This window comes from Cricetulus griseus, chromosome 3 (assembly GCF_003668045.3).
Source record: "Cricetulus griseus strain 17A/GY chromosome 3, alternate assembly CriGri-PICRH-1.0, whole genome shotgun sequence".
NCBI lineage: Eukaryota > Metazoa > Chordata > Mammalia > Rodentia > Cricetidae > Cricetulus > Cricetulus griseus.
In genome coordinates this window covers 159,008,276-159,030,574 of record NC_048596.1, presented here as the reverse complement: position 1 = coordinate 159,030,574, position 22,299 = coordinate 159,008,276, and the positions used below count along the sequence as shown (strand labels likewise).

At 41.3% G+C, this 22,299-nt stretch overlaps 1 protein-coding gene across 1 annotated transcript in view; it reads right to left on the bottom strand.

The window, feature by feature from the left end:
* Positions 1-4,356: 4,356 nt before the first annotated feature.
* Mgat4d (MGAT4 family member D) overlaps positions 4,357-22,299 on the bottom strand; it is a 37,762-nt gene continuing 19,819 nt past the window's right edge. Inside the window, exons 7-12 of the mRNA XM_027406150.2 lie at positions 20,657-20,700; positions 17,266-17,370; positions 15,005-15,080; positions 13,411-13,525; positions 10,754-10,884; positions 4,357-6,085 (exon numbers count right to left, since the gene is read on the bottom strand). Coding sequence (XP_027261951.2) covers positions 5,966-6,085; positions 10,754-10,884; positions 13,411-13,525; positions 15,005-15,080; positions 17,266-17,370; positions 20,657-20,700 — 591 coding nt within the window. The 3' untranslated portion in view covers positions 4,357-5,965. The remainder of the gene's footprint in view (positions 6,086-10,753; positions 10,885-13,410; positions 13,526-15,004; positions 15,081-17,265; positions 17,371-20,656; positions 20,701-22,299) is intronic.

Sequence of the window (22,299 nt, the reverse complement as noted above, 5' to 3'; positions counted from 1 at the left end):
TTTGGTCTTGAAAAACCAAAAATTTAAAAAAAAAGCATTTTTAATTTACAAAATAAACATCCACAGAAACAAGTGAATGCAATGTTTGAAAGGGCAAGTTCAGGGAGCACACATTCTTATCTGAGTTACAGAACAATGGAATTCACAATAGTCCTCAGATATTACCACATGGATAAGCTCATCCTAATGGCAATACAATTAGAAATCAATAAAGAAAAGATGGAAAGTGAACTTGTTTCCATTCCATGAATTGTAACAGAAATGAATGCTGATCAAAAATATGTCACATACCAAGGTATCTGATGATCAATTCACATGGCACTCCAGTGGATTTATAACTGAAATGTGTTTATTAAAAGGCAGTTATAAGATTTGGTGGTACAAGCAGGCCCAGGCTGGTTCTATGCTTGATCACAGCATACAGGTCAATGAAGGGACCAAATCCCCATTTCGGCAGCCGTGACAGTAACATGTGCTTGCCTGAACTTGCCTTGGTCACTAGGAGGTCAGATGCCTGCCTTGTGGCAAGGAACCAATCAGAAGTTAGCTGGTGGTGCTATGCTTACAGCTCTGGGTGTGCTTTACAGACAAGTGCACAGTAATGATGTGCAGAGCAAAGCAACTGCCCTGGGAGGTCCTATGGGCCATAACAACCAGTTGACCAATCAACACAGGGCAAGTCCTCCAAGCCTGGAGGCACACCAATCCTGAGCCTATGCGTCCCCCTAGACACTCCCCTTATGCTGCCCTATAAGATCTCTATGCAGACGCTTTGCAGCGACTTTCCCAGTCATCCACCATGGTGGGTGGATGAAAGACCTGAGATAACATGGGGTTAGCTCTTTAAACAACTGCAATAAAGCCTCGTGCTGTTTGCATCAAGTTTTCGCCTCCACCTGGTGATTGGGGTCCCCGAGGTCCTGGGCCGAGATTCTGGGGGCCTGTGCCTCCGGGGATCTTTCATCAGTTCCCACAGAGTCTGTTCATGACAGCAAGCAGCTCACTTCTGAGCTGTTAGCTATTTGTGTATGATGGCCTTGCTATCTATACCAATAAAATACAGTTCTTAAATGTTGGTAACGTCTCTAATTGAGACGTTTTAAAATTACTGTTTTAAAATTCAACTCTTTAGGTTAAAAATATCGCTGACAAAAGCTTTGTTTTTGTCTTGACACGAGAAGTCACTTAATGCCTTCAAGTACTATGTTCACTGCTTTTTCCTCTTCTAGATAATTTATTTATCCTACTCTTCTGGCTTCTGAAAGATACCATTAGAAACTAGCATATCAGAGGATCAGGCATGACAAAGTTTATTCGTGTATGTGTATTATCTTCAATATTCCTGAAATGAAAAAGAAACCTGACACAGGGTCTTAGCCCAACCAAGGAAGGTTGAGTTGGGTCTGAGGAAGAGTAAGTGTGCTGCTTGCCAGTTCCCCAGCCTCCCAGAATCCCAGAGACAGAGACAGCAGGGAGTCTAGTCAAGCAGGAACTCATTTATTGTCCCACAGCAAGGGAGGGGGGGAAACGCCAGCCAGCCAATAGTTTTAAAGGTCAGCCTCTCAGGCGCCTAGGCCCCCTATGCTTTACCTAGTGAACATGAGCTGTTCATGCAGTGACCTCATCTGGTTCAATCTAGACAATCTTTTTGTAAACAACTCAGCCCATCTGACTTCCCCTCAGTGCCATCTTTGACTGGCTCATGTGCCCTACAACCTGTAATATGTGTAAAGTGCCATAAAAAAACCCCATTACTTTATATGCTAAAGAAAAAGAAGGTGGTAGGAAAATCGCATTTAAAATGTAAATATATTGTTGTGCCCAGATTTAGGAACCCCAAAAGAACCTGCCAACAAGGAGACGACTCACCGAATGCAAGGACAAAGGTTTCTTTATTGACTCGGGGATATGAGCTGCAGCAAGGACCCTATTCATTCGGGAACAAATGGAGTACCCACTTGCAACTGAGGGGTGTTTTTATAGGGCAAAATTGTAGGGCTGGAAGCCCCAAGATTACAGAACTTCCGTGGTTACACAGGACAGGGCAATGGTTGTATGCTTCAGGAAAGGTACAATTAAGCAGGATGCTGCAGAGGAAATGAGTTTGTTAATTGTCTCCTGAGCTGAGGACTTCTACAATTGATCCTCTTTGAACCAGAGGAATGTGGACACCATTCTAGGTGTGATATCTGGTCTAAGAGCTTGAGTCCTGTGGACCTTTGTTTAACCTTGTCTGCTGAGCCACCTTTTGGGAACTCAGAGTTTTCTTTTTGGGCTTTGGAGTCTGGATTTTAGACTTTTATTAATTTTCCCCTTTCATTATCTGTAGAAGTGTCAAGGTAATCAAGAGTGAAGGTATACACCACAATCTTTTTATAATAATTTATGAGATTCTGAGATTGAATATAAAATTTAATGAGGTGCAGAAATTTAACTACCAGTATAAGATAATGTAGGTATTTCCTTTCACAAAAAAATAATTTTGAGCCTAGTGGTGGTGGCACACACCTTTAATCCCAGCACTCAGGAGGTAGAGACAGGTGGATCTCTGCAAGTTTGAGGCTAGCTTGGTTTATAAAGTGAGTTCCAGGGCAGCTTGGACTGTTTCACAGAGAAATCCTGTCTTGAAAAACCAAAAAAATTTTTTTTTAAAAAAATTTTGTGTAATAGTAGCAAAAGCAGTCCATGGGTCAAAAGACTTGTGACATTTTTTTTTTGGCAGGGGAGATAGTTTTTCCACCCTCACATTCTAAGGGAATATTGTCATACATATCTTCAAATATAAAGAAAAGGAAAAGGAGAGCATGTCAGTTTTGAAGGAAAGACAAAAAAAAAAGTACATGGTTCTTTAATAAAAGTCAAGGCCACAGCCTTAAATAATTATTCAACTAATTCATTTTCATGGAAAATCCCTTTCTTCCCTTACCTGCTGCCTGTAAGACAGCAGCAGCCACAGCAATGCATGAAACAATGCACGAAGTACATCTATTTGAAAGTTATTGCTGGTCTGGAGAGATGGCTCAGCAGTTAAAAGTGAGAACTGCTCTTCCAGGGGACCAGCACTCGTATCAGACAACTCACAGTTCCAACCATCTGTAACACCAGCTCTGGAGGGGCCTCAGGCACCTGTGCTCACACTCACTCATGTCCCCTCTCTTCACAGTGCACATACAGAAACATTAAAAAAAAAACCTGAAAAGTAAAATCACAGTTATCAGCTATCTGCACATGGTGATGCTGGCCAGCAATCCTGGCACTCTGCAAATGGAGACAGAGGGATTGGAGTTTGAGGCCAGCCTGGGCTGCAAAGTGAGACCCTGTCTCAAACAACAATAATGCCATCGCTTAACTGAATGAAGTTCAGTCAATGGAACAGTGTGGCTGTGTGCGGCACACTTCACAAAAATGAGATGGTTTCACACAAACACAACATTAACAAATTATAGAAAAGCCCTCGATTGCCTGACAACCAAAAGGCATACTCCATTTTGAGTATTTTGTAGTAATTTTAAGAAATTGCCATTCCATTCACACAAAAGAAAAGTTTGTTAGAAACATATTACAGAACATTTATTAAATTTGAAGGCCTAGTTAAATTTCAAACATTTTCAGAACTAAGGTTCATCATTAAAAGGATATGATAATGCTTTTTTTTTTGTGCTATAAGTTAGTGCCCATAGATGAGATGATTTCTTAATAAGTCTACAGGGTAGCTCTAGTGTACATTTAAGTTTTATGACATCACACATAATGTGGTTTGGGAACTTACTTCATACAAACATTTTTGAAATACTTAAGTAAGAAACATTAAGGGAACTCTAGTAACAAATTTGAACCCACATAAGGCGCAAGATTTTTCTACGCTGTGAGATGAGCAGCCACCTGGTAACTGTGCAGATAGATCAAATCGATATACTCACTTTATTCCTGAAGAGTTAATTTTAAACACTATGTATGACGTAGCCTCTTATCCAGTATGATCTGAGAAAATCGGATTCTTGCTGTGCCTTTTTCCCAAAAACGAGTCTGATAACTTTTAAAGAAACTGTTTGAGATTTAGGAAAATCCTAGTAATAAATATCCTGTTAGAAATATAAAAGAAAAAATTAATATACTCACATTTGATAGAGGGCTAAATTGTTACTTATGTCTGTCTTATGTGCTGCGAAGGATAAGAACTACAATACCAAGATTATGGTATCTAAATATAAGATATTTTATATTCATTTTAATCCATCATGATTTACCGAGGTTAGATTAAAATCTTTTTTTTTTTTTTTGAGACAGGGTTTCTCCGTGCAGTCGTGGCTCTCCTAGAACTCACTCTGTAGCCCAGGATGGCCATGAACTCGGTGATTTACCTGCCTCTGCTGGGGTTAAAGCCGTGCACCATCACTGTTCGGCTGGATTAAAGTATTTTCCCAGGCAAAATGCACGATGTGAGAGAAGAATCCGGTTATAACTCCGCCCAAACTGAGATGGCAGGGACAGGTTTCCTTCTGTCCCCCCGCGGCTGGGCTTTGTATCTTTGATGGTGTTACAGTTTATATGTGGATTCACAGCCCATCATTTTGCTGTTCCAGGATCTTCTTTGTGTGGTCTGATCTTGGTTTGGATTGTACCTTCCCAGACAGGTGGGACCCAACACTGACCGTGTCCACTCCCTACAGTGAGTGCAGTGCACTTCTTTACCTCAGACATCGAGAGAGAAAAGGGCAGGCCTGAAGGATGGCCGGATAGATAGATGTGTGCACTTCCATTTCAGTTGACAAAGAATCTATGTATTAATTTCCTGCCTTGTGCGAAGACACTAACGGCAGAGATGACGGTGGTGTTTCAGTGGTAAGAAGTCTTCTGGATGATTTAGGGTTCCCCAGGATCACACATCCACTTGAAGTCACCACGACTAAACTCGTGCTATTTGGAACCTGAACTGTTTCTTCTTAGCCATCCAGATGCCACTATGGTTTGGGTAAACACCCCAAAGGCACACTTGTATGCTGAGAATCTCCATCCTGAGCTCCATTCCAAACCCTGGCCAGACGTTCGGCTGGGAACTCAGCCCCACCCCTCCCATTTTAAACCTCACCCTCTCAGAAAGCCACCAAGGACCCGCTCCTCACCTGGAGCTACTCAAGGCCCAGCCTACAGGGTATTTAGGACCCTGCCCCTAGACTCCTGGAGAAATTTCTCTCCTGCTTCCTTTCTCCAGGAGTTGCTTTGCTAAGATTAAATCCTTTGGCTTGATTTGACTTACTGCCTGGATGGAGAAACCCACTACCAGGGATTTCGAAATACTTTTCGGTGTGAAGCTTTGGTCACCAGGCACTGGCAGCTAGAGAGTGGGGAAACCTATAACACATGGAACCCAAGGGGAAGAATTTGGCTTCTGGGGGTGTATACTTCTGACGCAGTCCCTTCTTTCTGTGCTCAGTTTCCCTGCGCTGTACTTTCCTCATGACATGTTTGCACCATGGACCCAAAGCAAGAGGATTGGGCAAGCCTGGACTGACCCTGCTGGAACTGTGAGCCAAGATAAACCTTATCCTGGTGTTAAGTCGGTTGTCTCGGGTATCACGTCGTAGCGACAATAACAGTTTCCAAAACTGATGTGAAATTTAAGAATGCCTAAACACTACACAATGATGATTCCCCCCCCCCCGTCAATAGTTATTTAAATAAACATACTGATTACATTTACAAGGGCTTTCCATTTCGAAAATATCCTTGCTAATAATGTGCTGCTTTTTTTTCCCCCTCCAAAACACTTCTTAAGTCTTATTTGGATTGGACAGCTAAAAAGAATGAATGTACGTAGACCAAATTTTCCTTACCGTGGTAAATGACTTGGGCTCTTAGAAGACAGCTCTATAAACTTCACAGTGACAGGCACACTATCACAGGCATCACCTCCTCTTTTCGAGGGTCTCTAAGGTCACTGAGGCTGTGGCACTCAGGGTCCATTTCAGAGCCTTACCTTGAGGTGCTGTTGTCGTCCAGGAAATGATGACTGAATGCCCACGTGCTGGAACAGAGACGGTCTGTACTGAACCCGAACGTCCTTCTTTCGATACATACACCTCCTCTGGGGAAAGGGCAAGCGGCTATCTTCACACAGACTCCACTACTACTTTCTACCACAGCTACTGCCCATAGGATCCTTTTAGATTAGTTTTGTTCAGAGTTCTCTATATCAGGATTTGAAATTTGGCACAAAATGTTCTGTTCTGGGGTCTTCCTATATAAGAATAACCCAGCAGAAGAGAAGGAAAAGCTTCGAGGAAGTGTGTAGTTTCACAAACTCACACAAAGCCAGGCTACATTTTTTTTATCAGTTTTCATTTTCTCTTTCTCTCTCTTTTTAAAGAAGATTTTTTTGGTTGTAGTTGTTGTTTGTTTTTTGAGACAAGATCTCACTACTGCATAGCCCAAGCTGCCCAAGAACTTACTGTATAGCACACACTAACTCTGAGGTTAAGACAATCTTCCTATCTCAGCCTACTGAGTGCTGGGGTTGCAGGTATGAAGCACACAACTGGTTCTTTCCTCTTTTCATTTCAATAACTTAAGTGACTTGGGGGGAGGGGGTATTTTCCTGTCTACACAATTCTGTCAGAGTACATTACCACACCTTTGTCTTCCTGTATTCATAATTCTGCATCAAACTAGATCCTTCAAAATCTCTTCATAAGTGGAAAAAATAATGTGTGATTACAGTACGAAGTCGATACCATACTTAATGGAAAACTGTTTAATTGAGCTCCATAAAAATATAAAATGGGAGGGCATGTCACCCCTGCTATTCAAAACAAATCAGAACTACACAAAGGATGGCCCAGAGGTGGAGGACTGGGCTGGCATGTGCCGGGTCCTGGGTTCCATCCATCCCCAGCATCCTAAAAGCAAATAGACATTCCAAATGATCATGACTAGAATTTGAGAATCATTTATTTTCATTTAAGTTCAGAAAAGTCAATCTCAAATTTTCACATACAGGTTAAAAAAATCTAGTAACTTTACTTAAGTGTGTTCCTACCCAATACTATTGTATAAGAAAATATTTCATCAAAGGATCTAATAACAATGGAGAAGCAATTTAATGATTGTTAGTTCAGCTTGAAATTCATTATGTGGGGAAAATTGCTCAAACCGTTAAATAAGTTGGCCAATATGAAATATTTGGAATAGTTTTAGAAAAGTTCCAGTCGGAAAGCAATGTGGCTGGCCTGTCCCTCCCCACCTGTCCCAAACGCCCCAGCACAGCCTGCTGCTAAGCAGGGCTGCATCTGTTACACAGGTGGTAAGAGAGAATAATGCCTTGATTAATCGGGCTTGTCCACATTTGCAAAGATTTATTTTATTTTACATGTCTGTTTTAGATGCACGTGAATGCAGTGCCCATGGAGGCCACAAGAGGACACTGGATCCCTGGATTGTTAGTGAAAGGCCTTGTGAGCCACTTGGGTGCTGGGAACCAAACCTGGGTCCTCTTAACCTTGACTCATCCCACCAGCCATCTCTCCAAAGCCCTACATCTCTTTTAAAATTAGACTTTCTATTAGTTCTTAGGAGTTCTTTACATATTGTGATATAAAACCCTAGCTGGGCATTGGTGGCACACACCTTTAATCCTAGCACTCGGGAGGCAGAGGCAGGTGGATCGCTGTGAGTTGGAGGCCAGCCTGGTCTCCAGAGCCAGTGCCAGGATAGGCTCCAAAGCTACACAGAAAAACCCTGTCTCGCAAAACAAAAACAAAACAAAACAAAACAAACAACAACAACAACAACAACAACAACAACAACAAAAAACAAGGCTTTCTGGCTTATAGAAATCCTTCTGCCGCACAGGTGTGTCTCATTTTGCTGAAGCCCAAATTCTGCTCTATTCCCATTTGTCTGAAAGCTAATCTTATCACATGATTTTTGCATCTTGACTCACAATAGCATGTAACTTTGTTCCTTAAGACTGTTTTTTACCAGGTGTTGGTGCATGCCTTTAATTTCAGCACTCAGGAACTGTGAGTTCAAAGCCAACCTGGTCTACAGATTGAGTTCCAGGACAGGCTCCAAAACAATACAGAGGAATCTTGTTTCAAAACAAACAAACAAACAAACAAACAAAAAAACAACCAAAAATGCTTTTTGTTTGGTTGGGAATTTTTGGATTTTGTTGTGCTGTGTGGCAGAGTTGGCAAGGAACCTAGGGTGTAAAACATGCTTGGCAAGCACTTCATCATTGAGTTACTTTGCCAGCCATTCCTTAAAAATTTAGCATAGACTAAATTGCATATAATTTTAATCTAATTTAATTTAAATTAGATTAAATTCAAATTCACCATTTTGTTTTAATTCACTGTTGTTTATTTGGGAAATTTTATAGCTATGTTCATGTGGAATTTACCATTTTTATCTTGGTTCACCTCTGTCACCGTGTGTGTGTGTGTGTGTGTGTGTGTGTGTGTGTGTGTGAGAGAGAGAGAGAGAGAGAGAGAGAGAGAGAGAGAGTGTGTGTGTGAGTGTGTCTGTGTTTGAGAGAGAGAGAAACAGAGAGAGACAGAGAGAGAGATTTTGACTGTGTAGCTCAGGTTGATCTCAACCTCGTTCTGTAGCCCAGGTTTACCTCCAAGTCATGATCCTCTTGCCTTGACCCTCCAAGTGCTGAGTCCTGGGTTTCTTTCTTGTATCCCCTTTGGTTTTTATGTCAAGCTCATGCTGGATGTGCCTCCTCTTATTTAATTTTTTAAAATTCTGGGGCTGATGTGTCTCTGTGTTGAGTGCTTGCTGAGCACAGGTTGGGTCTGGGGACCAGCACTCAGCACACCATTCAAAAAGTCCCAGGCTCTTCAGGATCCACAAACTACTCTGCAGACATGGCCAAGAACCACACCAAGCATAGCCAATCCCCAAAACAGCACAGGAATAGCTTCAAGAAATCCCAATCATGCTGGGCGTTGGTGGCACATACCTTTAATCCCAGCACTCGGGAGGCAGAGGCAGGCAGATCTCTGTGAGTTTGAGGCCAGCCTCGTCTACAGAGTGAGTTTCCAGGACAGGATCCAAAATAATACAGAGAAATACTGTCTGGGAAAACAAATAAAAAACCAACCAACCAAACAAAAAAACAAAAACAAAACAAAACAACAAAAACAAAAAAGAAATCCCAGTCACAAAGATAGGAGTCCCTTAAGGAGGTTGACCCCAAGTTCCAGCAGAGCATGTGCTTTGCCAAGAAGCACAGCAATTAAGGCCTGAAGAAGGTACAGGCAAACTGCTTGAAGGCAATCAGTACCTGTGCACAGCCAGTAAGGTCCTTGTGAAACCCAAGGCAACCAGTTAAGTCTATGATGCTGAAGGCCCCAACACAAACTCAGCCATCTGGCTTTCATCGCTCATCCCACGCTTGGGAAGCAGATTTCCAGTGACATGGCCAAGGGTTTCAGACTCTGCCAACTAAAGCCCAAGACTCAACTAAGTATGAGGCTGAAGCTCTAGCTCAGGTGCCCAGGTTCCTCCAAAGGTCCCATAGAAAAGGCTTCTGTCTGCCAATGTGAAGACAGAGAGACTGGTGTAACACACCTATACACTATTTGCAGATGGTTTGTACTCTATGGTGTTTTTACAAATAAACTTGAGACAAGATCTGTTTTTTAAAAAAGTAGAAAAATGTAAAACTCATAGGATTGTTATTATTTGTTTGTTAGCTAGAACTCATTTACAAAACCACCAGGAATGGAACATTTCTTTTTCAGAGGGCTTTTATTTATTTGCTGGATTTCTGTCTTACATGTAGACTTGCTCAGGTCATCTGTTCTGTTACGGATAAGATTTGACGGTGTGTTAAGCTTGCTAAGCAGCCATTGCCTTTCTAGGTTGAGGCTACATGTATGTAATTGTAGCATTCAGTTTCCTATTAGGGCCTGTGAATTCTGTCACCATATTTTCTCATTCTAAGGCTGGTGCCTTTTGTCTTTTCAATTTATCAGAGTTGTTAGTAACTTATCAAGATCAGCTGTCTTTTCAAACTGAAGTCTGGCAGTTACCAGTGGGATGTCCATGGAACCACCCAGGGCACTTGACTATCTGGAGCAGTGTTCCTGCTCTGAGGTCCACCACAGAACTGACGGCTTTCCTGTATGGCTTACAATATGCGTGGTCTACCTTTTCCCACCTATGACTTTTAATCTGACTGAACACACACAGACACACATACACACACACACACACACACACACACACACACACACTAGCTGTAATTAAAAAAATTCTGATAATCTATATCTATCTTGGTGCTTTTGGACAAACACACTTAACACAAATATTGAGTTGCTTGGATGTATGTATTATTATTTTTCAGTTTGTTTACCTATGTTCTTTTTGTTATTTTAGGGACTTGGTTTTTGTTGTTTTGTTTTGCTTTTTGTTTTTTGTCTGAGTTGTAACTTTTCTCAGCATTATTTTGGATCCTCATTATTTCATTTAATATTATGGAGATGTCAGCAAAATTTAGGATACAGAAGCTTAATGTTCTGTTATACTCATCAGATCATTATTTTTGTTAATAAAAATATTGCCGTGTTAGTGTGACATGATGGTATTTTCCCAATCTGGTGTTTCTGTAGGGACACTCACACGCAGGGTCTCCCTGCTGCCACCCTAACCAGGGACACTCATGCAGGGTCTCCCCTGCTGCCACCCTCACCAGGGACACTTGTGCAGGGTCTCCCCTGCTGCCACCCTCACCAGGGACACTCACAAAATGCTCTCCCAAGTTGCACATCTTCACCAGGAAAATGTCTTCTAAAAGCATATCAATGGGCTTCACTTTGTAGAACATCAAGAAAAAATGTACAAAGTCCAGCAGGTCCTTTGACTGAAAGAGTTTCCCTGTGGAGAAAAAGCAAACTCATGGACATGTGCATGACATGAGCCTTGTGTGTTCCACTCAAAGGAGCAAACAGAACTTCATCACATCACCAAGGTTGCAGACAGCAACACAAAACATCACATTTGCTTCAGACTGTAGAGAGGCCAGTCTGTGAGCCACTTTATACCGGGCTGCTCTCTCAGGAAACCATTTTGAACTCACCCTTTGTCTCAGTCACTCGAAAGGTGACAGAGTGGCAAGCAGGAAAGGCCACTCAGTTCTACACAAAGGACCCTTACCTGATCTCCCAGCCCTGAATGAGTCTACTACATAGGAATCTTTAGTCCTAATTTTTTTACTAAAATACTGACTATTTCAAAATTTGAAAATTGTTTAATCAGGCATTTATAAGATACAATATTATGTTAGGTTTATGGTTCTTAAAGATATACTGTATTTTTAAAAATACGATCAATTAGGCCCAGTTAGTTTTTTCTTTTTCAAACACTGAGTCCTGAATTTTAAAATGAAACTGAATGGAAAAGATGCAGTTGGATGTTTGATTGAAAGTATGCAACATAAAATAACTTGGCCCATTTAGTAAGTTAGATGGACACATACATTTTTCTTTGGATTTTAAGGCTATGTGGGTCATGTAACATGAAATGTACAATTGTAATTTAGCCACTTGCTGATGTTGAGTTGAATGATGAAAACAGTTAATATATGTCCTGCAAAGTTCTATTCAGCATGGTCATATTTCTGGCTGCCAGAGTAACGAAAATTAAGGCCGTGTGAGGTGAAGTTGAAATACGTCTTTAGTGTCACACATATGAGTCTCTCTCTCTCTCCCTCTCCTTCTCCCTCCCCGCCCCCTCTCCTAACTGCTGTTGAGACAGTGAAGCTTCAGAGGTAAAAGCTGTAAGGACTAGAAAAAAGGCTTATTCTATTATGTAAATGTAAGACAGGTGCCATGGAGAGAAAAAGCAGATGCTTTACTTGGATAGGTTTTAGCTTCCAGGTCAATTTTGAACCTGTTAAGACTTTGAAACTACTTAGACAGTGGGTCAATGTTAAAGTGGGAAGCTGGGATTTCTTTTTTAAAGAGTAAAATAAGAGTGAAAGTCCATCAGATTAATTGATGTCAGGCCCCTGGAAATGAGGGGCACAGTAACCCAGCTTGAGACCACAAAGCTCAAAGGAAATAAGGGCAAGGCTGAGAGGAAGGAAGAAAAAGGGAAATCTAAATAATGACTGCAGGAACTGAAATCATACGGCAAGCACTGTCTCAGGGCTTTTTCTGTGGCTGGTACAATTCACACACCATTTCTTTTTGATGTTGTGTATGCATGTGGTGTGCGCTCACGAGCATGCAATACACATGCTTCCGGAGGTCCAGGTCAGTATTTGGGTGTCTTCCTTGATCATTCTCCATCTTACATTTTTCAGAGCATCTCCCACAGAACCTGACACTCACTGATTCTGCCTCTCCAGATTCCCCAAATCTGGTACGGGTGCCTCCACATGCCTGATGTTTGTACAGGTGCTGGGGATCCAAACTGGAGTCCCTGTGCTTACACAGCAGGCTCTTTACCAACTGAGCCATTGCCCGGCCACTAAGTCATTTCTATTAACAGTAGCAACTCTGGCACATTGGAAATTAGACACTCAGGTACCACAGCCTGAATTCCTTTCTCTGCAACTTCACTTCTCTGATAATTAGTTGGGTTTTTTCATTGGTCAGTTTGTTGGTCAGATATAGGGATAAGATTTGGAGGTTAGTGTGTACTGAGCATATACTGCCCAACTAGGGTATAACAAGGGCCCCTCAGCATTCTTCTACATAAAGAAGGGATAGTACATATTTGTCACTGAACATGTGCATACTCATAGCACCCAATTTTATTTTTTTAAAGATTTTTTTATTTATTATGTATACAACATTCTGCTCAGAAAAGGGCACCAGATCTCATTACAGGTGGTTGTGAGCCACCATGTGGTTTCTAGGAATTGAACTCAGGACCTCTGGAAGAGCGGTCGGTGCTCTTAACCTCTGAGCCATCTCTCCAGCCCCTAATTTTATGTTTTTATAATATGCACATATACATTAATTTGCTCATTTATATTGTCTACCTAGAACAAACGATCAAAATATGTTGCCTGTAATTCATGCACCAATTTGGCTTTATCAAGTCATATTATTCATACAGAAATCAGGCCAGACCTTTTCACTTGGTACTATAGCAAACAAACTATTTGATATGTTCTTTAAAAGTTTTAAAACTATTCTGTGCTAACAGACAGACAGACAGAAAAGAAAACCCTTACTCTAAGTAGAGGGTGTTGGCACACACCCATAATCCCAGCACTTGAAGATGAGGCAGAAGGATTAACATTTTGAGGTCTACCCTGATGCAGAGTTCAAGGCCAACTTGAACTACATAAAAAACCCATCTTAGAAAGAAAAGAGAAGAAAGAAGGGAAGAAGGAAGGAAAGAAAAACGAGCTTAATCCAACATGATTGAACACAATAGACTATGGCTTACCTATAAGTCCAAGTACTGAAAATTCAATAAAAAGCCAATTTTTTGAAGTGAGACTATTTACAAAATCTTTCATTTTTGTAAAATACATCTTTCTTGCTATGATATCATCTTCTAGCTAGAGAAAAAGAAGCCAAATACAAAAAACAGCATCAATACCTCTAATTATTCCATTAAATTGACATTATCTCAAAGGCAAAAAAAAAAAATACTTCCAATAGAACAGACTGGAAATGTCTTTGGCTAGATGATAATCTTCAATTCACTAAGGCTATTCTCAGTTAGTCAGATTTATTCTCTGACTATGAGAAAAGACCAAAAGTGTCTCTCTTTTTTTTTCTCCTAAATGCTGACCAGAACATCCCACTTAAGTCCTCCTTGAGATTCCGTTGAATCCATTTTAACTGTCATCAACATTTCAGCTTTAATTAAGGTGATGGCAGTCCATGCTGATTGTTATAACAGGGTTCCATGGGCTGGCTTATCCACAGCAGTAAAGCTGGTTATTTCTAAACTTTCTGGACTCCTGGCAGTCCAGCAGCCAGCCAGGTGCTAGAAGATGAGGAGTCTGCAGAGGCCCAGTCTTCATGGAGGTCTCTGTGTTCTCTGACAGAGAGAAGAGGCCTTCTGTATGAAAACACTAATCCCAATCATCAGGACTCTATCCTCAGGACCAAATCACACCCAAAGGGCCTACCTCCTCATACTACGCATCTGAGAACTAGGACTTCAACACAGTAATTTAGGGTGGAAACACAAACATCAAGAAAGCAGCAGACACAGATTTGTTCTGCGCCTGAGGTAATGCTGCCAGGTTCTATCTGTAGCTACCATGGTCCTTGGTGAGAGGTGGCAGGAAGAAGCGGGCCATTCCCACCCACTCCTGGCTGGTCAGAAGGATCCTTAGAATGAGGCCTCCCTAGAGAAGGGGGTGAGGGTAAGAGCCGTCCTTGATTTATATACAGGATGTGAGGTCCTTAGACTATGGCGCTTCTACGGGGCACAGGGAAGAGACGGAGTTCCTGGGAGTCGCCACTGAGCTAAAGGAGTTGTTTGTCTTTCAGTGTTGGCAGAGATCCTGCTTTCAGCCTTTCTCTAGCCTTCTGTCTGCCCTCTACTGATAATTCTGAAAACTCCACGAGGGCACATTTTTCTTGGTAGTAAGGTGTGTTGCTTATTACAGGAGACATGCCACTGTTATCTGGTGATCTGAAGGGACCAAAAGGATGGACTCTTTCTACAGCTTCACTAAGGCAGTATTTAACAGTGCCACTCACCAAGTGAGAGGCAGTGTTCGGTGGCAGTCTGGGTGTGTCTACATGACAGCTTAGACTCAGACACAGGGCAATTTCTATGTCCTCCCAGGAGCTTTAGATTTTCTTTTCAGTTTGTGCTCTCTAACTTTAATTCTCTCTGATACAGTGAACACAGCAAGGAGATATAATCAATCTTAAGCTTCCTTTGGCCATATTGACTTCATAGCTATTTGCTATTTGTTTGGCTACAGACTAAGAGCAACACAAGGAGAAAGGAAGGAACTAAAGGAAGGATTGAAAAAGTAATACTTGGTTTAAAATTCATGTATACAAGTTTTCACCTGTAAATAATACGTGGCCTTGGGTTGGGCATACAGCATCAAAATACAACAATCCAATACTTGTTTCATTTGCCAACTAAAAAATAAAGAATAAAATCTGTTAATGTTCATTATAGCAGATTCATTTATAAGCCTATTTCAGTAATTAAATAACACTTTTACATTTTCTGATAGACTAGTACAGACAGTAAATACAAGTAAATATGTTTATACTAAAGTTATACTAAAGAGCTTCTCTATTGAGTGGGCAGTACCTACTGCGGCTAGACTAGAACAAGCATAGACTATGTGTTTTGCATTTCAGCTAAATTTTTATTTAAGTAACAAGTTACTATTTACATAGTTTATTGTCCACTTGACAAAAACTGGAGTCAACTGAGGAACTGACTCCATCAAATTGGCCTGTAGGCAACTGTGGGGGTCTTTTCTTGATTAATGATTGCTGCTGGAGAGCCCAGTCCACTGTGGGCAGTGCCACCCCTGAGCAGGTGGTCCTAGGGTGTAGAAGAAGGTAGCTGATCAAGCGTTGGAGATGAAGCCAGTAAGCAGAGTTTCTCCATTGGTTACTGCAACAAGCTCCTGCTTTGAAGTCTTGCCTTGGCATGCCACAGTGATGGGTTGTGATGTGGAACTGAGCAAAATTAGCCCCATTTTCCTCCAAGGTGCTTTTGGCCAGTGTTTTATCACAACAATAAACAGGAAACTAAAGTAGCCTTTCTTGATCACATGAAAGTATTTAGGAATCTTATTGTACTTTATCAGCAAATAGGAGACTAGGCCATGTCCTGGAGATACACAGAACAGGACATGACAGTTCTTGCCCTGGGGTCTCACTATTAAGAAAATACACACAGAAATGGAAAAATTAGAGCAATTAGATTGTGTTGGGTAAAGTCATTACCCTAAGAACACTGTACAACAAGATGGGAAGGGCAGAAAAGTGCAACAGAAAAAGCCAGGGTACTTGTAGCATATAGTTGAAATACAGTGCCCAGGCCTGAAGCATGGAGGGGCTAGCCACCTCAGCTACAGAGCAGGGAGAGCTCGGGGCCAGAGAAGCAGGGTGCTGGAGACCAACCAAGCATGCAGGATGCTTTATGACATATGGGACACATTGGACTTGATCTCATATGAAGAAAAGAGACTTCTGACCATGGAGAGTGAATCTAAGAGAAGGCAGACTGAACCAGCCCTGTGGAGTAGGGGTGGGGAGAACTGTGCATAAGCCTCAAGGGACAGGGCAAAGGAAGAAAGGCTGCAGGACAGCAAAGGTCTGGGGCAACTTCCTGAACACAGAGTAGGACACTAGTGCAAGGATGGACACAAACCTTTACGTAGCTTGAGATTCAAACACACCACATATGATATAATACCATGTAACATAGGCATGTAATAGGTGCTCAGGGAAGGCATTTCCCCTGAGATTTCTGGCAAGACTTTCTCATTTTTTAAAAATAATTTATTTAATTATTTTACATCCTGACTACAGCCTCCCTCCCCCTTCTTATGCTCCCTCTACCCTCCCCATCCACCACTCCATCCACCCCCTTCCATTATTTACTCAGAAAGGAGCAGGCCTCCCATGGGTATCACTAAGTTTTTTTTTTTTTTTTGAGAAATCAACTCAATGCATTCCCCACAATACCATGTTTATTACCAGAAACATGTAATTACTTGTCTGCATACAAAGGTTTCAACTTTCTAATATCCTTTCATAAATAGTCATGTTTTGTTCTTGTAACTTCCAAATGATCTGTTTTTCTCTATTAAACACTGTGTATCTATGCTATTTCGTTGAAAGTATTGGCACAGTTGAGGAAATTAAGGGGAAAGGCCAGTTTACCTGTCTAGCATGACTGGGGCATAGGAGAGCTGGGAGTACCATCCAGGAGTCATGAGCTCCAATCCAGGCCCCCCGCCTCCTTCCCTGTGTTTCTATTAATCGTTATCTGTAAACACAGAGAAGCACCCTCAGCAGTGTGCTGGCAAATGCTGCCAACCAACTCAGCATGGGAAGGGTGGTGGCTCCTCATATGTATCTTCTGCCCATTGGCATGGAATGATGTTATGGCTGATTTCATGCTACCAACTAAATGCCATTGGACTAGGACTTAGAGCTAGGACTCTGACTCACAGACAACCAGTGTGAGTCCGAAGGCACTGGCTTCCCCACGTCACTATTTTGGAGGTATTATCTCTGAGGTCCCTGTTCCAGGACGTCCTCAGGACGCAGGCTCTTTCAGGTCCACTCTTTGACCTACCTGTCTGAGTCCTCTTTTGCTTTCTTGCCAAGCAATATACTTGGATAAAAAAAGGTGGGTATTGAAATGACTTCCAAGGACCCAGATTGCACTTGTCTTTTGAATCTAGAAATAGAAGTAAAGAGAGGCTGAACACCAATATATTTGAATATCTTAACTTACCAAACTAATATAAATACTTAAAAATGCCTTCTTTGTTCGAGTCCACATAACATATTGGCTTGGATTATCTCACAGGTTGGTACCTGATACCAATAACATGGAAGTGCTAGTTCCACGTCAAAATGTTTATAAACCAATGAAGGATATACCAAAAAAAAAAAAAAAGGACTAAAATACACGGACCAGCAAGATAGCTCAGTGGGTAAAGACACTTATCCCACAAGCCCAGTGACCCAAGTTCCATCCCAGGAACTCACATAAAAGTGGAAGAGAGAACCAATTACCACAGAGTCCATTGACCTCCCAAACTGTGGCATGCATGCCCCCATATCATGAACACAGAAAAACAAATAAAACATTTAAAAATTAGAATGCAAATTGTTAAACGTATTTCCCACAGGAGTATATATACTGTGAATTTTCTTTTGACAGTCAGGAGGAGAGAGAATAAGGTACAATAAGAGGCTATAAGAAAACAACTGTGTGGGATCACTTTCCCAATGGGTAAATTTGTTTACTTGGAGCCCCACTCAACAGCAGTGCAGCTTCTGAAGTTAGGCTAAACAGGTAGCCAACTTGGCCTGACTTGCCTCTGCTGCCCGATGGACTGTGTATTGATGTTTTAACAATGACTGTGGCTGGTTCTCCTGCCTCTGCCTCCAAAATCCAACCAGGATTATATAGTGTGCTGCTCCACCCACCTCCTAAAGTAAAACTTAAAAGAATTAACTTTGGTATCTCCTCAGAGAGTGGAAACTACTGTTATAGAAGAAAAGAGTGGGGAAGTTATGTTTGGCTGGGAACAAAAATAAGTAACAGAGTAACTAATTTTAAAATGAAATTATATAACATAAAGCCATACATAGGATTTGAGTACAGTAGAGGCAAATGAAGACCAGCATCCACACTCATGGAAAATCTTGGACTGTGGAAGTTGATGTGAAGTTGACATTGCAGACAACATCACCCCATTTGGTGGTACAATTTCCCTTTACTGGTGGAGAGAGATTTAGTCCTTTGCAGTCCTGGGTGGTGACAGTTTCCTAGGATTTTTTTGAAACATTTCTGGATTGTTAGTTTATATTACATCAAAAGTTCTTGAGGTGACTATTCCAGAATTGACAGTCACTATTATAAACAAATAGTCGTCTCCATAGTGATACGTAAGGGAAAACCTTGAAGTAATATGGTCTTGTATAAAATACAGTTATGTTCAGTCCCAATAGTTTTATTTATATAACATTAGTGCTTTAAAAATTATCACACAGTTCCAAATTTATGATCAATTCAAATCTAACACACTTCCTCATTACTCTGGAAGATCTGAACAAAATGCTTCAGCTAAATGTTATGAAATTAAACACGGACTGAAATTTATACATTTATGCTAACTGACATGAAACAACTGAGAAACAATCACTTAGAAAAATTTTAGGGTTAGAGAGTGAGCCCATGGCTGCCAACAAAACAGTGCTAGTCTCATCACTGCACTTCTGACATCACTTATTCTTTAACATGTTCATAGGTAGTGATGGAGTCAGCTGGGGAGATGGCTCACAGGGCAAAACTGCCTGCTGCACAAGCGTGGCCGTCTGTTTGGCTCCCACAACCAACGAAAAGTCAGGCACGGCTGTGGGGCGTCCCTGTGACCCTGGCACTGGTGGAGGGCAGAGGCAGGAGCATTTCTGGGCTTGCTGGCTGTCAGGCTAGCTCCAGGTACAGCTAAATGCCCTGTGTCAAAAGCAATAAGGCAGAGAGTGCTAAAGTAGGGCACAGAAATCCTCCTTTGGCCTCTGCACTTGAACAGTGTGTGTACACACACACACACACACACACACACACACACACACACATGCACACACATGCACACACACACATACACACACATGCACACACACATACACACACACACACTCACACACATACACACACACATGCACACACACACACACACACACACACACACATACACACACACGTACACACACCACACCCATAAACATATATACTAACTCACACAAAATAAAATAATTAATTTATTGCATCGTCACATTTAAAACTAATTGCTCAAAGTGCCCTGCACTAACATCAACACCTTATCAACACTAGAAACCATCTCACATAATTTCCTCATTTTCAGCTAAAAAAAATACAGCGATTTCTGAAGCCACTGATTTTAGCATATGTTCTGCCGAAGCGAGCACGAAGCCACTGATTTTTACATGTGTATTCTGTGTTTCTGTGTATTCATGTTCCTATGCTTGTGCGTGTTGGTTGGGGCTGATGTTCGTTGTCATCTTTGGTTTCCCTCCACCTTACGTAGAAGCAGGATCTCTCTTAATCTTAGAGAGCTCACCAACTCAGCCAGTCTGGCCAGCCAGCTTGCTCAGGGATTCCATCTTCACCTCCTACGCTGGATTATAGGTGGGTTATTATGCCCACACACCTTTTTTTTTTTAAATGTGGGATCTGAACTCTGGTCCTCAGGCTTGTAAGGCAAGTGCTTTACCAGCCCAGCCATCCCTGCAGGGCCCCCAATGGTGTTACCTGTGAAACTATATAGCAAATCCCAAGTGTTCACAAACATTGGATATTTTTCTTTTTTCTTCTCACTTATGATCTTGACAATCCCGCCCACTTGGTTTTTCCTTATCCACTACTAAGTAGAGTAAACCAAGACAGAATACATCACTGCTGGCTGCACTCCCCTTAGCCAGACCCAGCTCAGTGGCCAGGGTTACCGCCCTGGTCATTAGAAAACTGCAAATTCCTTCCTAAAGGTCTCTCCATGGCTATCATTCTTCCCTTCTTAACCTCAAGGATCTATGCTCCAAATATGAAAGTTCCAACAGTCTTGCACATTGCCCTTTTGATTCTGTGCCTTTCAGGTGGATTCTGTGCCAGGCACGAGCTCTCTACTCCTATGTGCTCCTGGAAGTCCACTTACCCCATAGAACTGGCTCATCCCTTCCTTCCCCCATCTGCAGATGAAGTCAGATAGAGCAAAAAAATATGAATTCCAATAAGAAGCCTGCAAACTCAGGAAGAATTCTGTGCTATACACATATCTGTGCTAATTCTCAGATTAGAAAAAACCACAGGCTCATTTCCCATGGCTTGGATTCACTAAAGAGAATAAATCAATAAATAATAATACTATTGGACAGGAAAGCATATAACACAAAAATAAAAGAGTAGCTGATGTTGAAATTTATTAGAAAGTACTTACTTTGTTTTAACCATGTCAAGAACATAATTTAAATAATCATCAGTCTGAAAAGAAGAAGAAAGATCACTGATATGAAGTATGCCTAACGGTCTTATCAATACAGCACTTGTGCGACATGGGATTTGTGTGTGAAATGTCATTGTGACATAATAATTTCTGCACAGTTATTTTAAAGAACAATTATTTGAATACAGAAACTACTGCACACTTCTCTGTGTGTTAAAGTATGGGACATTACATTAATCACACTAAAATTAGTATAGCCACTCTTACACATCTAAAATGAAGCCCCTTAGAATGAGTGTGTGTCTGACACTCACTCTGAGCCCAGTAGCACTTCAGACACAGACATCTGAAGTACATTAGCTAATGTCAGCCTCAACCCGATTTCACAGATGAAGCAGGAAGCAGAGAAGCTGTTACTGGAAGGTGACCACACAAGTGCAGCCTGGGTACTTGCCTAGCTCACTGTGCCCTCATACTGTCACTGTGTTCAGACACTTGCCTGTCTCCTGAGGACAAGTTCCCAGAATTTGAATTTTAAAATGTGATATGTGCTGGCAGCTCCTTCTCCCCAAAGTCTATGATACTAATACACAATTCTATATCATTTTACTCAAATTTTCAAAATGATAGAGTGATTACCAGTATGGGTTGGGGTAAAAAAGAAACTCATGTAGTCACCGGGTGAACTACACCTGAATCTATTAATTACTGGGCAAGATGTCTTCTTTAAGCTCTCATTCTTTCATTCATACCCTGCCACAGCTCAGGAATTCCTTCCCCCAAAGAAGAGGCAAAAAAAGTGTGCAAGCCAGAGGGGATGGAAGACACCAAGAAAACAAGGCCCTCTAAATCCACATGATCAAAGTTCATATGAACTCACAGAGACTGAAGCGGCATGCAGACGGCCCGCACACATCTGCACCAGGTCCTCTGCATATATATTATGGCTTCCAGTTTAGTGTTTTAATGGGACTCCTGAGTGTGAAAGAGTGGATCTCTGACTCTTGTGCTTTCTGGTGGGCTCTTTTCCTCCTGTTGGTTTGTCTTGCCCAACTTTAAAGTGATAGTTTTGTTTTATCTTATTATATTTTATTTTGTTATATTTTTTAAATAAATGGATGAATGAAAGAAAACCTAGTGACTAGGGTAAAGGTTAACAGTTGAGCTGTCATTTATACCTGCTGTGAAAGGTAAAATCAGTTTTCTCCAATGGAGTGACACTGGAGAAACCACTCTAGGGCAGGACCCATGTTCAGGAGTAATTGACCAAAACATATTGGATTACACACACACACACACACACACACACACACACACACACACACACACACACAGAGAGAGAGAGAGAGAGAGAGAGAGAGAGAGAGAGAGAGAGAGAGTATGTGTACATGATTTTATTTGGTGTTATTTATTTTGGGGTGATGGTATTTTATTTTGTTTTCTTGGGCTTTGGGGGGGTTGTTGCATTGGACTTTTGTTTATTGTTTGAGAAAGAACTTAAAGTAGGGTAGGTATTGGGGAGAGAAGAATTTGATCTAGATGTATTTAAATAAAAAATTTTCTTTAAATAATAAAAGGGAGGCAGGTGATTTAAAAAATAAATAAAATCAAGATAGTGACACACACTTTACAGAGAT